The sequence below is a fragment of the Podarcis muralis genome, chromosome Z (genome assembly GCF_964188315.1).
Source record: "Podarcis muralis chromosome Z, rPodMur119.hap1.1, whole genome shotgun sequence".
In the NCBI taxonomy this organism is placed as follows: Eukaryota; Metazoa; Chordata; class Lepidosauria; order Squamata; family Lacertidae; genus Podarcis; species Podarcis muralis.
Window position 1 is genome coordinate 48110860 of NC_135673.1, and position 16288 is coordinate 48127147.

At 44.3% G+C, this 16288-nt stretch overlaps 1 protein-coding gene across 12 annotated transcripts in view; it reads right to left on the reverse strand.

Annotated features, from left to right (window-relative positions):
• Nucleotides 1-2759: 2759 nt before the first annotated feature.
• Nucleotides 2760-16288, reverse strand: part of KLHL13 (kelch like family member 13) — a 78125-nt gene continuing 64596 nt past the window's right edge. For all 12 annotated transcript variants that reach the window (XM_028715543.2, XM_028715539.2, XM_028715535.2 and 9 more), the window contains 2 exons: nt 10057-10170; nt 2760-4427 (listed from right to left, as the gene is read on the reverse strand). In XM_028715543.2, the coding sequence (XP_028571376.1) occupies nt 3940-4427; nt 10057-10170 (602 nt within the window). In that variant the 3' untranslated portion in view covers nt 2760-3939. The remainder of the gene's footprint in view (nt 4428-10056; nt 10171-16288) is intronic.

Here is a 16288-nt window from a genome sequence, read left to right on the forward strand (position 1 = left end):
TCATGATTATTATGACAATTTGAATTGCACTCTCTGCAATTGCTTTCCATCTGTAAGCCACCTTGGGAAATTTTGGGGAACAGCAGGATTAAAATATCTGTAGCAAACAATAAAATGGGGGGGGGGATGCAATATACAAAACAGCAACTGGCCTGCCTTCAAACCTTCAGAATTCTGCCAGTTGAACCACACTTAAAAAAAAAAAGAACGTAGAAGCACAGAGACAAACTTTTAGAGTAGGGGGCTGTAAACACAGAGCATGGCTATGCTTTGTCTTGTCATTGTTCTTGGTCTGCCTCCTCACTGATAAACCTAGAGCAGTTACACAAGCAGACACAGAACTTTGGATTCACATACTTTAATGCTTATATCATGCCAGCAGTGGTATTCGGGTTTCCTGGGACCACCATTGAGAATTACAGGTCCAGCAAATCCATTTTGGCATTGCCCTTATAAAATGCAAGAAGATGCACCCACCTCAATGGGCAAGTGCAGAGTATTTGCAGTGCAGAGTGCCTTCAGGCAACTTGTCATGAATGGACAGCAAGCAATGGGTCTCCACTATCCCAGATGTCAAAAGCAGGAGTGCCAAGGGGCTTAGAGAACAGAAGAGCCTGCGGTACCAGGCCACTGGGTCCATCTGGCCCAGAATCCTGTTCCCATAGTGGCCCACCAGATGGAAAACCCACAAGCAGGATCTGAGTGAAGCAACACTCTCCTCTCTAACAACTGGCATTCAGAAGCATGCTGCCTCTAACGGTGGAGGCAGAACATGTCTATCAGGGTTAGTGGCCAATTTTATCCCCATGCTTTTGTCTGGTCATTTTAAAGCCAGCAAAGTCTGTGGCTACCGCTGCCTCTTGTGGGAGTGATTTCCATAGTTTTAACTTGCCACCTCTTGATGAAGCATGCCTCTTTCCTTTTTGAGAAGAGCCATTCAGGATGACATTGAATGTTCTGGGAACACTGCAACCCTAGCAAAAAGAGTTTTGGCTGCCCCTGCAGATACACTTGTGCTGGGCTCTCCCAGAGAACTGCTTACGAAGTAGATCTATTTGCTTTCTGCAGACTTTTTGGCCTTCTGTGCAAAATCCTGCCAATGCCTCGCTTCTGAGAAATCCGCCCTGCCTCTGAACCTTGAGAGCAATCCAAACCCAGTGCTCAGAAATGCTGCATTCCTGCAACCTGCAAACATTATGCAATGAGAAAATGGGCATTGCTGATGCTTAATCTGGTAGACATAGATTTCCAGTCTTTGGAAAAACTTAAGTCACCACTCTCATCCCTCAGAAGAGAGCAGGCTTTCAAACACATATTTGCACCCATACGAACCACTTTATTTAATGAAAAAAGGAGGTTCTCAGAAAGCTCAGTTATGTAACCAATGCTTTTTCAATAGCAGTGCTTTTTCTCTGCTGCTGCAGAAGTCTATTGTTAATTTTAATGTTATTACTTCTTGTCTCACCTTTCCTCCAAGACCAGGATCCTCTCAAACCTTTTATCCTCACAACCCTGTGAGGTAGGCTGGGGTTAGGCAGGTAATACCCCCTCAGGTATTATTGGACTACTGTACCCATCAATCATGACAATTAACTCTGCTGGCTGGGGCTGATTGGTGTTGGTAGCCCAACAACAGCCTCTGGAGAGCATCCCACTGGCTGCCTCTGGATGAGCCTAGAGATTGGCCCAAGGTCCACTAGAGCAGTGTTTCCCAACCTTGTGCCTCCAGCTGTTTTTGAACTACAACTCCCATCATCCCTGACTAGCAAGACCAGTGGCAAGGGATGATGGGAATTGTAGTCCAAAAACAGCTGGAGGCACAAGGTTGGGAAACACTGCACTAGAGAGCTACGTGCTGCATCAGATCTAAACCCAAGTCTGCCTTGTCCAACTCTGCAAACCACATTCCTTCACTACACTGCCCATAGGAACTCAGGAAGCTGCCATGTACCAGTCAAATATCTCAAGGGCTGTCCCATGGAGGATGGAGCAAGCTTCTTTTCTCCTGCTCCAGAGGGTAGGACATGAACCAGTGGCTTCAAGTTACAAGGAGGGAGATTCCAACTAAACATCAGAAAGAACTTTAAGAGCTGTTCGACTGTGGGATGGAAAGGTGGAGGACTCTTCTTCTTTGGAGGTTTTAAAGCAGAGGTTGGATGGCCACCTGTCATGGATGTTTTAGGCGTTATACCTGTATTGTAGAGGGTTGGGAGAGATGACCCTTGGGGTCCCTACCAACAGGATCCATCTAGCTGTTTTGACCGCACTGGCTGGCAGTGGCTCTCCAGTGTTGCAGACGGGGCTCCCTCCTAGCCCACAACCTGAAGGTGCCCCCCACCACTGAACTCTAGCCTTTCCACTTGAGAGCCCTGTGTGTGCCTCAAAGCCACAGCTGACAAACCTCTTCCAAGCATGCCCCAGAGATTCTGCTCCACCTTGTGGGGTGGTTTATTAAGCTCAGCCAAACCGGCTTTCTGCGAATAACTTTTCAGCCCCAGTGCCCACCCCACCCCCTTGCAGACACAGAATTCACAATGGGCTCAGCCTGGGCTTCCCAGGGGAGCTGCTGGAAAAGTAGGTCAAGCATTGCTCTCCCCCCCAAAATTTGGAAGCTCTTACAAAACTGGCTTCCCAGCAGGTTGTGCTACCCACACACAAAGATACATACAGACGTTTCCTGGCAACAGGGAAGTGGGAGAAGGGAGAGAAGGTTAATGAGCCCTTTAAAACAATTAAAAATTTAAAAACCACCCAACTAATTGCCGTTAAAGATTTTATTGAACAAAAGAAACAGGGTAGTCTGAATTCTCTGAGCAAAAGCAGCTCTCTGTAAAAGCTGCATTTTGTGCTAAACAACCGTATTAACTGAGATTTTATACAGAGGTGTAAGAAGCAAGTTCTCTTAACCAACAAAAAGGTATTTGGAGGGGGGTTGTGGAGGGAGGAGGAAGGAGGAGGGGAAAGTAGGGAACCATTTGCTCAAAATTTTAGTGGCTTCAAATTAAGAGATTCTAGCCCTTGTTTACCCCAAAATCTAGTACAGGCACCGCACTGGGTTGCGCAATTGAACCAAACCCCCTCCCTCCAATGTATGAATTGCTCAGGCTCCCATGATGAATCAGAGCTTTTATTTTGGGGCAGAGTAAAGGAAAGGAGGAAGAGAACAGAAAGTAAAAACACAATTACAAATCTCCAGCACATTTCACTTTGCATGTGGAGGTTCAGAAAGGAAAAGGAAAAGAAAACCCCTTAATATGTTATTTAGAAAAACAACAACCCTGGTTTATAGATTCAGGGTCTGCTTATTGTATATCTATTAATGGTCTCAAAAAGGCTGTGTTTCTCTTGTCTGCCATATCCTCTGAAAAGCACCTCCAGTGTCAGGTCAGTAAACAGGTCTGAAATACTCCATTAGAAGAGGGAGGTAGCTGAGGCCAGATAGCTGCTAAAAGTTGTGTGCATCAGGGGCTCCCCCTCTCTCCAGAGGTGCAGCGAGGAAAGATGGTCCTCCAGCAACAGGGCTTAGCAAACAAGGTTCCCCATTCATTGCACACACACCCCGCCCCCCACTGGCTCAACTTACACGGCTTCTTGATCTATGTGACCCGTGCACCCAGTAGAGAACATCTATGCGCCTGATGCAAAGGTTTTTCTTTTCCTAAGACAATACCTCATTTTTTAAGCGTTTGCCTCAAAAAACAAAATGAAACAATAAAACCTCACTTTGCTTGGCACTTGGCTGTCCACTCGATAAAACTTTCTAGACCAAACCCCACAAGTGACGCCCATCTTCTTGTTACATCCCACCCCCAACTGTGTTACTGTGCCAGCTGCTTCAGGGTAAGCCTTGTAAGATACTACTGAAGACAAATAGGCGAATCCCTGATGCAGTGCAGTGGTATTGGAGCGACAACATGGTAAGTCCAGCAATGCCACGTCTCAAGGGGCCGAAAGAGGTGATTCTCTAGATGGTGAGCCTGTATTATCCTCGGGAGGGAAAACTGTCAGAGTGCAAGCACGGATGCCTCCAAGGGATTCTGGGAGGTCAAAGACTTTGTGCCACTCATCCTTTTCTGGGTCATACTTCTGGACTATTTCCACCATACAACGGTTATTCCACGAATATCCTCCCACAACGTATATTTTATTTTCGAACACAGCCACCCCGACATCACTCTGACCACGCAGCATAGCAGCGATTGGTGTCCACTGGTCTAGGCTTGGCGAGTAATATTCACAGCTTAGAACATCATCGTAATCACTGGTTCCTCTAAAATGGTTTCCACCAATGACGTAAAGCTTGTCACCGACAGTACACATGCAGTGAAGGCCCCTAACTGTGGTCATCGGAGCCTTCTGAATCCATTTGTCTGTGTCAGGGTCAAAGCACATTAGTTCCTTCTGGAAAGTGTCATGGGTGATGCCTCCTAGGACAGGGGAGAAAAAGCAAACACCTCATGTAAGAGGAATACTAATGAGATCAACAGTTAGAAGAACAGAAAGCTGCCTTACACAGTCAGACAACTGGTCCATCTTGCTCAATATTGTCCACACTGACTGGTAGCAGCTATTCCCAGTCTTTCAGGGGATAATAAAAAAATAAAAAAATAAAAAATACCCCACCCATCTGGCTGGATTTCCCCAGCCACTCTGGGTGGCATCCAACCGAATATTAAAAACACAATACAGCATTAAACATTAAAAACTTCCCTAAACAGGGCTGCCTTCAGATGTCTTTTAAAAGTCAGATACAGTGGTGCCTCGCAAGACGAAAAGAATCCGTTCCGCGATTCTCTTCGTCTTGCGGTTTTTTCGTCTTGCGAAGCAACCCCATTAGCGGCTTAGCGGCTTAGCGCTATTAGTGGCTTAGCGGCTTGGGGAAAGGGGGGGGGGAGGGAAAAAAACCCTGCAGGAACTCGCAAGACATTTTCGTCTTGCGAAGCAAGCCCATAGGAAATTCGTTTTGCGAAGCACCTCCAAAACGGAAAACCCTTTCGTCTAGCGGGTTTTCCGTCTTGCGAGGCATTCGTCTTGCGGGGCACCACTGTAGTTGTTTTTCTCTTTGACATCTGGTAGGAGGGCGTTCCACAGGGCAGGCACCAATACCGAGAAGGCCCTCTGCCTGGTTCCCTGTAACCTTACTTCTCGCAGGGAGGGAACCACCAGAAGGCCCTCGGTGCTCAATCTCAGTGTCTGGGCAGAACGATGGGGGTGGAGACGCTCCTTCATGTCTACTGGGCCAGGGCCGTTTAGGGCTTTAAAGGTCGGCACCAACACTTTGAATTGTGCTTGGAAACGTACTAGGAGCCAATGCAGATCTTTCAGAACCGGTGTTATATGGTCTCGACGGCCACTCCCAGTCACTAGTCTAGCTGCCGCATTCTGGATTAGTTGTAGTTTCCGGGTCACCTTCAAAAGTACCCCCACATAAAGCGCACTGCAGTAGTCCAAGCGAGAGATAACTAGAGCATGCACCACTCTGGCAAGACAGTCTGCGAGCAGGTAGAGTCTCATCCTGCATACCAGATGGAGCTGGTAGACAGCTGCCCTGGACACAGAATTGACATGCACCTCCATGGGCAGCTGTGAGTCCAGAATGACTCCTAGGCTGCGCACCTGGTTCTTTAGGGGCACAGTTACCCCATTCAGGACCAGGGAGGGGCATGTTTGAATAGGTGAGATCATATGGACACTAAAGGCAGTGATTTGGAATGTCCTCCTCATGGAGATCTGCTGGGCCCCTTCTACTTTAACCTTCAGGCATTTGACAGAGTTTTATTTACAGGCAATGACCGATTAATGCACGACTGAATGATGTGTGATCGCGCATATGCGCACATCACTGAACCTGGAAGTGACCAAAATGTCATTAAACATATCACCAAAACAGCAGAACGGGGCAGGGATGTGTTTATGTATGCTTTGCTGATGCAAAGAGGGGCCAGGAACAGAACCCCCCATGAAAAGGATGCCAACTGTATTTATTTCTGCGTGCTTTAAAAATGTTTACCATTTCGTCCTTGAATAGGTTCTTTCTTTTTAAAAAAAATGTTTGCTGGGTTCTGCTCCTAACACTTTGTTGATTAGTTTGTTTTGTACACAAAAAAGTATTTGATGATCTATTAAAAAGTATTTGATGATCAACATTGTAAGCAGCTTTAAACACACTGCAATTTTTCCAGCATTAAGGCAAAACTATTTTCATTCACCCAGTCATTTTGAGCTTTCAGGATATCTTAAGTTTTGTTTGTCTACTTTTATTACTGCTTATTTGTACTGTGATATAAACTGGTTGTACACCACTCTAAAATACAAACAGGATGAAGGGCTACATATAAATACGCAAATAGCAATAAATGCATTAAATAACTACCTATCAAAACACACACAAAAAATAATGCAGACACACTTGAAGATGGCACAAGTGCTAAAAACATGCCTCTGTCAACCTGTTGTCAACTCCCTACAATGAAGTGCAAGACTAAAAACATAAGATGATGCTGGATGAGGCCAGTGGCCTGTCTAGCCCATCATCTTGTTCTAACGGTGGTAACCCAGATTCCTGTGGCAAACCAAGAAGCAGGATTTGAGTACAACAGCACTTCTTCCTCCTGTGGTTTCCAGAAACTGGTATTCAGAAGCAATGCTGTCTCCAACCACGGAGGCAGCGCATGGCCACCCTGGCTGGCAGCCACTGACAACTTCATCCTTCATGAATTTGGTCCAATCCTCTTTTAAAGCCATCCAAGTTGGATGCCCATGAGTTCTAGGTGTCAAGTGAGAGGGAGAAAAACTTTTCTCTGTCCATACTGTGCATTATTTTACAAACTTATTATGTTACGTCTTACTCACTTTTCCTCATTCCCCAAAATGCAGCAACCTTTCCTCATATGGGTGTTACTTCATTTCCTTTATCATGCTGTTGCCCTTTTCCAACTCCACAATATCCTTTTTGAGGTGAGGCCACCAGAACCGTACACAGTATTTCAAATGCGGTCGCATAATCGATTTGTATTATATCATTACGATATTGGTAGTTTTCTCTTCAGTTCTTTTCCCTAACATGGAATCTGCCTTTTTAACAGCTGCCACACACCTGGTTGACATCTCCATCACGCTATCCACTATGACCCCAAGCTCTCATTTATGGTCAGACACTGCCAGTTCTGACCCTAGGAGCATATATGTGAAATTAATATTTTATGCCAGATGAAAAGGGCTTTGCATAGACCTTGAGTGCTGTGCGCACCATTTGCTGCCATAGTTATAAAGGGTTCTGTGGCACATTTTATGCTGTTATGGCATTCTCTGTAGAAGATGCTGCTAAAAACAAAAGGGCAGGATTCCTAATTCTGTCCAAAAACACCCACAGCCAGAGTAGGTTGCTAGAACCAGAGGCAGATACAAACTCATTTGAAACAACACAGACTTCTATAGGATCAGCCCAGAGTTGATTGGCAGCTGCCCTCCAGGGTCTAAGGCTGGGAAGGGGGGTCCCTCTGCACCTGCCACCCATGTCTTTTAGCTTTGAGATGCCAAGGACTGAAGCAAGGGCTTTCTGAATGCAAAGTACGTGTGCCATCAACTCGACCCTGCTTGGAAGCAGTACAGTACTCATGATTGCAGCCTGCTATGGGAGGAAGACATTTCTTTCATGGAAAAACTGATCCAAGAACAAGGCAGCTGAAAGGATTTGGGGGCCCCACCCTAGGCATTCCGCTCTGACACAGGTGCATGTGGCAGACGGGAGGCATATGCTCCTCTGGCTTCCAGCCCTCTCTGGGGGAGACAATTGTTCAGAGAATTGATAACACTGAGAGAATAAGCTAACTGCTGCACTGCTGCCAACTAAAATAGGTTTTTAAAATCACAGTGTTTTGATGTGAATCAGGCAAAACAGACTCTGTAGGCTGCTCTCTCCCTCTGATGACGTGTTTGAAGGATGCAATGATTTACATACGCTGGCTAGACTTCAAAGTTCTTGATGTTTACCCCAAAGATGCAGTATTTTTCTTAAAATGCATTGGATTTGCTAGGCCTCCCTGAGGTACAACTTATCCCAGTCAAAATGAGTCAGTTCTTACAATAGAGACACCTGTAGGATTAGAGACAGCATGGTGGCTGAGTTTGTGATTTCCTAATAAACCCTTTTTTGAAGGTTTAAGAAGAAGAAACACAAATAAGTTATTAAGGAGGTTGTTTCAGAAAATAATCACCTGCCAGCTGAGATAACTGTATCTAAAATGAAATCTGAAGATGTCATAGCATGTCCTGTTTGGAACAGTTTTGAAGGAAATTAGGATTTGTGGGGGGCATTAGAAACCAGTGCTTGGAAAGAGCAAACTGATCTTGATACAAGTTACTGGAATTACATTTTTAAAAAACTATGGGAGTAGTGGGGAGCAATCTCACTCAGAAGTAATAAGTTTTATAATAAAATGTTTTTAAACGGTTTTTAACTTGTGGGTTTCTTAATTTGGGTTTTTTGTTGAGGCATAGGATGTGCTTGCAAAGAGAAGAGTTGGGAAGAGCATGCCATGATTCAGGGCAGGGGGAGGGAAGGTGTGGGAGGCGGGGCAGGCCAGGTAAGGGGCACAGGGCACAGGCAGTTGGTGACTGTGCCGTGCGCTAGCCCCTCCTCCAACCTGGGGAATTATGGTTGCCAGACCATGGGTCTGTGGATGCTGTTGCCGAATGCTAGGTTGGCTTGGAGTAAGATCTGCTTCATCCACCAGTATCTTAACTCTGCTGTTGTAGCAGATGAATCTCAAGAGATGTCCAGAGCACTCCACAGTTTTGGAGTACAGTGGTACCTCGGGTTAAGTACTTAATTCGTTCCGGAGGTCCGTTCTTAACCTGAAACTGTTCTTAACCTGAAGCACCACTTTAGCTAATGGGGCCTCCCGCTGCCGCCGCGCCGCCAGAGCACGATTTCTGTTCTCATCCTGAAGCAAAGTTCTTAACCTGAAGCACGATTTCTGGGTTAGCGGAGTCTGTAACCTGAAGTGTATGTAACCTGAAGCGTATGTAACCCGAGGTACCACTGTACATTGTCAGCAATATGCTGATGACAAACAACTCTATTTCTCCTTTACATCTGCAGGTGAGGCAGTGGATGTGCTGGACCGTTGTCTCGTCTTAGTAATGGACTGGAAGAGTGCCAACAAATTGAAGTTCAATTTAGGTAAGACTGAGGCACTGTTAGTGGGAGGTAGCCTGCTCTTGATGGGGTTACACTCCCTCTGAAGGAGCAGGCACATAGCTCAGGGGCACTCCTGGATCCATTACTGTTGCTTCAGGTTCAGCTGGCCTCAGCAGAGTGCCTTCCATCAGTTTCAGCTGGTGTCCCAGCTACGCCCCTATCAGGACAGGGATAGCCTAACAACTGTTGTCTATGCTCCGGTAACCTCTAGGTTAGATTACTGCAACATGTTATACATAGGGCTGCCTCTGAAGACAGTTTGGAAATCTCTGCTGGTGCAGAATTCAGCAGTCTTGTTGCTCACTGGGTCAAGGCCATTTGAGCATATTACACTGACCCTGGCTTGACTGGACTGGCTGCCAATTAGGTTCTGGGTCCAATTCATAGTACTGGTTTTAACCTATAAAGCCTTAAATGGCTCAGGACCACAATATCCCAAAGACCGCCTCCCCCCAATTTATCGTTGGGATCATCATTGGAGGCCCTTCTTTGTGTGCTTTCTGTCCAGAAGGTGCCAACACAGTAACAGGCCATTTGTGGAGTGTTCTCCCCATGGAATCTTGCCTGGCACTTTCATTATGCACCATTACATGACAGGCAAAAACATTGCTTTTCAACAAAGCCTTTGGCTGATTTACATCCTGTATGCTTTAAAATGTTTTGTGGGAGGGAGGGATTATTGGTTTCTTTTGTTCTTGTTTTTATTATGTGTTTTATCTTGTATTTTTATGCTGTGAACCACTCTGAGATCGTTGGATGATGGGCAGTATACAAATTTAGGAGGAGGAGGAGGAGGAGGAGGAGGAGGAGGAGGAGGAGGAGGAGGTGGTGGTGGTGGTAATAGGAAGGCTTACCTGAGATATACATCAGCCCCCCATACACTGTTCCAGCATGGCCATAGTGAGGCTCGTTCATTTTTGCTACGTAGCTCCATTCGTTCATCCTTGGGTTGTAGCACTCCACTGTGGCTATGTAGAAGCAACAACAAATGAGCAGAGTGAGACATTTTAAAAGCAAAACAAAACCCATTGGGTTATGATTTCTCCCTTCCTTTCCCCCCAGATTACCCTCCACTCTACTTAGATCTAGCATGAAGGCAGTCTAAACTCTAATCATACCTGGAAGGGGAGTGCTGTTTGAATCCTGAAATCATTATCATTGGAACAAATGTTTCACAGACCTATGCATCAGACCAACCCAGGTGGGAGGTGGAACCAGAGCAGGGGGAATGTATTGGGGGAGGGGGAATAATGCTGGTTGTCAACAGTACGGATCACAAGTGGATGACTAAAAGGAAGGTCACTGGGGGCTTAGGCAAGAACCATTGCAGTTGGACTGTACCATAACAATGTTTGGAAACACAAGGTTCCTGCTATGTATAAGCATCTAATTATCTTTTGTAAGGCATCTTGCTAGGGCTTTGCCTTGAAAGATAGCATGTAAGTACTTTAAATAAAATATTATGTGTGACGCATTTTTAAGAAGTGTTCCCCTAACACCTACTTCAGTGTCTTTTTAGCTCCAGAAGCAGACCTTTCTATTATTCCAGGTCTTCTGATATTAAACATTAATATCTGTCAACTCTTTTCATGTGCTAAATTATCTATTGCTGGTGGCCAGTATTAGTCTTCCTTTTAGGCTGGGTTTGGGTCTTGGTACTGAAATTGATTGTATTCTTGAGTTTTTAATCTAGAGAATGCATTTTATTATTGTTGTTGTCGTCGTTATTTATTAAATTTCTATAGCACCTTTCATCAGAGGATAACGGAGGTACATTACATTACATACTGAGGATCTGGGAAGAGGAGGCGGAAAGCACAAATAGGCACCACAATTTTGCAAAAATATGCTCAAAAAATAATTCCAATTAGCAGCTGACAAAAAAAATTACCAGTAGCTTTACCAAAAACACAATCTTGTCCAGGTTTTTAGTGGGGGGAGGAGAAAACGAAGAGATCTAATATGAGGCTTTAATAGAGTAGGGTGTTTTTTGTTGTTGTTTGTTTTCTTTTAGCAATAAGGAACATCCTGTACAGAACAAGGCAGATGGTTACGCAGGTGCTAGATAGCTATGAAGCAGTTCTTCAGCACCAGCCATTTTGTCTTGCTCAGGGAAGAACGACTCAGCCCTCCGCACAACAAGGCACATTAAGTGACCCTGTGATTTGGTGTTTCTACTTCAAACTGCTGAATGGTATTTCAATATGGGAAATGCAATCACTCACGGCCTTTCAGAACCACCATTATTTTATTCTTCTAATTCTTTCTGCTACTGACATGAATGCAGACATACAGAAACCTTCCTTTTATGTTTGCTTCTGACTAATGAACACACGCCTAGTGTGTGACCTCCTTAGCTTCAACACAGTTGTATCCGCTTAACAGAGGGCAAAAATCAAAACTGCAAAAGCAAGTCACGTGCAATCACATTGGCCTTTGCATACACCACTGTGAGGGCTAGGGCATTCAAATATAAATACGTCTCATGGGATATCATAGCAGAAAGCATCAGAATTCTATGGCGTCAGATGCTACCCACTGGTAAAACGAAAAAATAAATAAATCCTGCACTCTGAAAAAGTGCAGACAAGGTTCTAGACAAACCTTTTTCCTTATATGCTACTATTCTAAATGCTGAGAATTTCTTTAAAAAGAAAAAAAGGTCGTGGCCTTTCAACCACATACCTGTAATTTAAAACGGTACAATCCAAACCATATTCTACAGCTAATTTGAAGCATCATCCACAGTCATTCACTATGACTCCTTCCCTCACAAATTTCTATGGAGGGAGACATAGAGGAATACAGACTCACACATGCACTTCACCAAACCTGCAAGAGGATCAAAGAAGGGAATGTGCACTGTCATCCAAAGGACAACTTCACGTTATGTGGCTTGCATCATAGAATGCTCCACAGAACACATGTTTGCTCCACGTCTGTGAGAAACATCTTTTTAGTGCTTAATTATTAATATTATGGAGGCACTTTTCTTCCACAGTTTTAAGTGCCTGCTAAAAGCTTTGTTTCAGCTAGGCTATCTGGAAAAATAAGAAAAAATATGATATTTTGCTAGGAGCCATGTGTAAAGGCAGATAATATATTCAAACAGAAATTCCAGCTTTTCCTTTTAAGCAAAGACCTATTCTCAGACTCTAGCTTGGACATAAAAACTTTATTTTTCATATCCCCCTCCCTGCTGGATCACATATTTAGCACCCTTGGCCAAAGATCACTTCTATTTCACAACTGTGAATGCCAAATAGATTTTGATGTTCAAAAACCAAACCCAGCAAGCCTCCTCTGGCTTCCCTCTGTTAATAGGTAGCAGTGGAGCAATTAGTGGTCCTGGATTGGTTTTCATTTTTTAAGGATTTCAAGGTGGCTCATTTTGTGCCTCCTTTGGTTCTCTCTCCTTTTGTAGAATACACAGGCATTATAATATCTGTGTTTATTATAGCAATTTGATATCTACACTTAATGAACAATTTGGAGGAGGGCAACCTGCACTGACAGTGCCCTGGAAAAATACCAGGGAGCTAAGATTACATTTATCCGAAATATCTCATTCTCTCTATCGGTCCCACTTCGTTTTCAAAAGGGAAAATAGTTGCTAGTCACTTGGAATACGTCTCCACATCTGGTGCTCACAGGTCTACCAGACCGCAATAATTTCCACTCCATTCCAACCCAAACCCTAGATCAGTTCACACAGCTGCAAGGACACAGACGGTGTAGCTCTGCAAGAACTGTTTTAAACACACACACCCCTTGCGCAGGAAACCCACTTACCACCCATCCCCGTTTTCTGTGACTTCACACAACCCACCATGTGCAGCCAATGCTTACAATACAAATCTGCTCGAAGCCCTCAGATAGGAATACACAGCCAAAGGATTTATCACAGGAACTCTTGGCGCTAAGCCACCTTCCAAAAAGAAAAAGAGCAGACTGACAATACCATACCGATACAGAGGGATGGCTCCAACTACGAGAGCAGCTCAGAAGAAATGCAACCAGAACACCTAGTGCAGAGACCATGGGGTCTCTGCAGAGGTTAGTGATCTACAGCCTAAAGAACACAGTCTCTTCATGCCGGCTTTGGGAAAACCTGACCCTCCAACTTGAAACATCTATCTATCTATCTATCTATCTATCTATCTATCTATCTATCTATGGGCTTATGTATCACTTTTCAGCTAGCACAAGAAAGTGGTGTGAATTATAATAGAACAAGAAAAAATGTAAAAGCACAAAATCATATAGGAAAGTAAGTGAGCTAGTGATCAACAGCTAGTGAAAATTTGATCACTTTCTTGACTGGGAGACTCCTAAAATATAGAAGTAACACACAGAACCTAGTGTATGTGCATTCATCAGGTCACCATGCTTCTGCAAAACACCTTTAGTGGACAGACAGAATGCAAAATTGAAGTTGACAACACATTTGCAGAGGGGTAGCTGAGAAAATTATGGCATACACTTTCGTGGACTATATTTACAGCATCATGTTATCCTTTAAGGCTGCATAAGACTGCCGTTTTCACAACATGACAACACTTAGTTCTTCATTTGAATAAGAACTAAGGGTGGTTTATCCATTAAAACTAATAACAATTGCACTTGTGGTAAGGTGCCTTTTGACAGCGATGAGCAAGTCAATTTTACACAATTCCCATTTGCTAAGACACATTCTTTAACTTTTAAGGTCACTTTGTAACATTCCCACAGTAACATTCTGAACATGTGTATACTGCATGTATCACTAAGCTGCTTTACATATGTGATGAAATAAGCATGTGCACAAAAGCCTATTCTGCAGTTAGTTAGTCTTTTAGGGAGTCAGTAGATTTAACGCCCCAATTCACACCCTTACCAAGCTGGCAATTCCTTTTTAATATGAGGGAGCTGGCACTATCCTCCCACCCACTATGTACAAATCTCGGCATGTAAGAAAGGGACTCTGCACACAAATCCTATGCATGTATCAACCCAGTTCACATAATCTTCCCACTATCATCGTGTGTGTGTGTGTGTGTGTGTGTGTGTGTGTGTGTGTGTGTTTAAATAACTGCAGATATTGGGCCACAATGCAGAACCATCAAGTCTGTGCATGGTCTAAGACAAGAACCTAGGTCTGTTCTTCCATGTCATAAAGGTGGCAAGTGTATGAACCAGTTCTTTGATCACCCTGTTGAAGAGAGAAACACCATGCACTCACTATCAGAGGCTGGTTGTTTCTACAAGCTTTCTACAAGCTTTGCCACACTCTTCAGCCTTAAAGGTATAGGGAACCCTGACCATTAGGTCCAGTCGTGGCCGACTCTGGGGTTGCGGCACTCATCTCGCTTTATTGGTTGAGGGAGCCGGCGTACAGCTTCTGGGTCATGTGGCCAGCATGACTAAGCCGCTTCTGGCGAACCAGAGCAGAGCACGGAAACACCGTTTACCTTCCCGCCGGAGCGGTACCTATTTATCTACTTGCGCTTTGACGTGCTTTCGAACTGCTAGGTTGGCAGGAGCAGGGACCGAGCAACGGGAGCTCACCCCGTCGTGGGGATTCGAACCACCGACCTTCTGATCGGCAAGTCCTAGGCTCTGTGGTTTAACCCACAGCGCCACCTGCGTCCCAGTTCTTCAGCCTTAGGGGCCTTCAAAAATGTTTTCCGGTTGTTTGGGTCCAGGTATAAAAGTTTATGAGGGGAGCTACTAGGCACTAAGGCTACCAGCTTTGGGATGCAAGAGGACTGGATATTGTTAACTAACCTATTTATGCTCACTGAGATTTGCTATATTTAAAATGATTTGTTAATGGTTGAATTGTGTGTTACAGAGCTAAAAATATTGGATGTGCGTCGAATATTACAGCAGACAATGCAGTTAACTTGTTGTAATCATATTTTGAGAGGTTTTCCACTTTCCACGGCGTTATTCTATGTATGACTAGTGATGGCCTTTGGCTACGCAATAAAGAGCTGCAATTCACTATAGTGAGATTATACCTTTTATTTATTATGACTTTTTTTATCTAGACTGATTATTTTCTGCAAACCATCCTGAGCACAAAGGTATCTCTGGAAAACATGATATATAAATAAACTGGTTCCAGCTATGTTGCAACCGACCAGCACAGACGAATGCTCTGCAATGTTCCTGGGACTCCAGGTACACACACCTGCTGCCCTTAACTCATCTTGCCTGAAACCCCCCGGCTTAGTTTAGCTGGACAAGGCATGCCCACAGTCAGGGGACTCACTCCTCAAGTGACAACATAGCCCTCAAATCATCTAACCATCCTAGATTATACTCGTGGCTGAACCGAAATCCAAGAATGTGTTCAAAACCAGCTTTCTACAGCTTGGTGCCCTCCAGATGTTATGGACTACAACTCTCAACAGCACCAGTCAGCATGGCCAGGGAAGATGGCAATAACTGGCTATTAGTCATGGTGGCTCGGCTCGGCCTCTGTATATGGAGGTATTAATACTTCTGAATACCAGCTTATGGAAACCATAAGAAAATAAAGTTTTCTTCTGCTTGAATCCTATTTGCTGGTTCCCCATGAGCATCTGGTTGGCCACTGTGAGAACAGGATGCTAGACTAGATGGACGACAGGCCTGATCCACAGGGCTCTTCTTATATTCTTATGCTAATTGTAGTCCAAAATATCTGGAGGGTATCCAACTGGGGAAGGCTTCTCCCATCCAAAGTGGGGTCCATCTGAACAGCTTCTGTTGGAAAGAGGACTCAAGACTTTGAAGCTGTGAAAACCCCGAAGGTCAGCACTGACAATAAGCATATTATCTTTCACTGATGAAAAGTGATAAAATAGGATTAGTTCAAAGTTGCACTCTTGTAGGTCGAGGTCAGTCCCACATGTGTTTGCTTGCTATGCTTTTGCACCAAAAAAGTGAACTCCAAATCCATTGTTCTCCTGCCATGTAATGTAATGAAAATGTACCCCTGTCCCTTCTGCTTATTTCTTTTATGACAGCAAGAGAAAGATCATGCCAATTCTCCACCCTTTTGCAGCAAATATATATGAAAGCAGCAATAAAAGTGAAAAATAACTTGTGATGCAATTA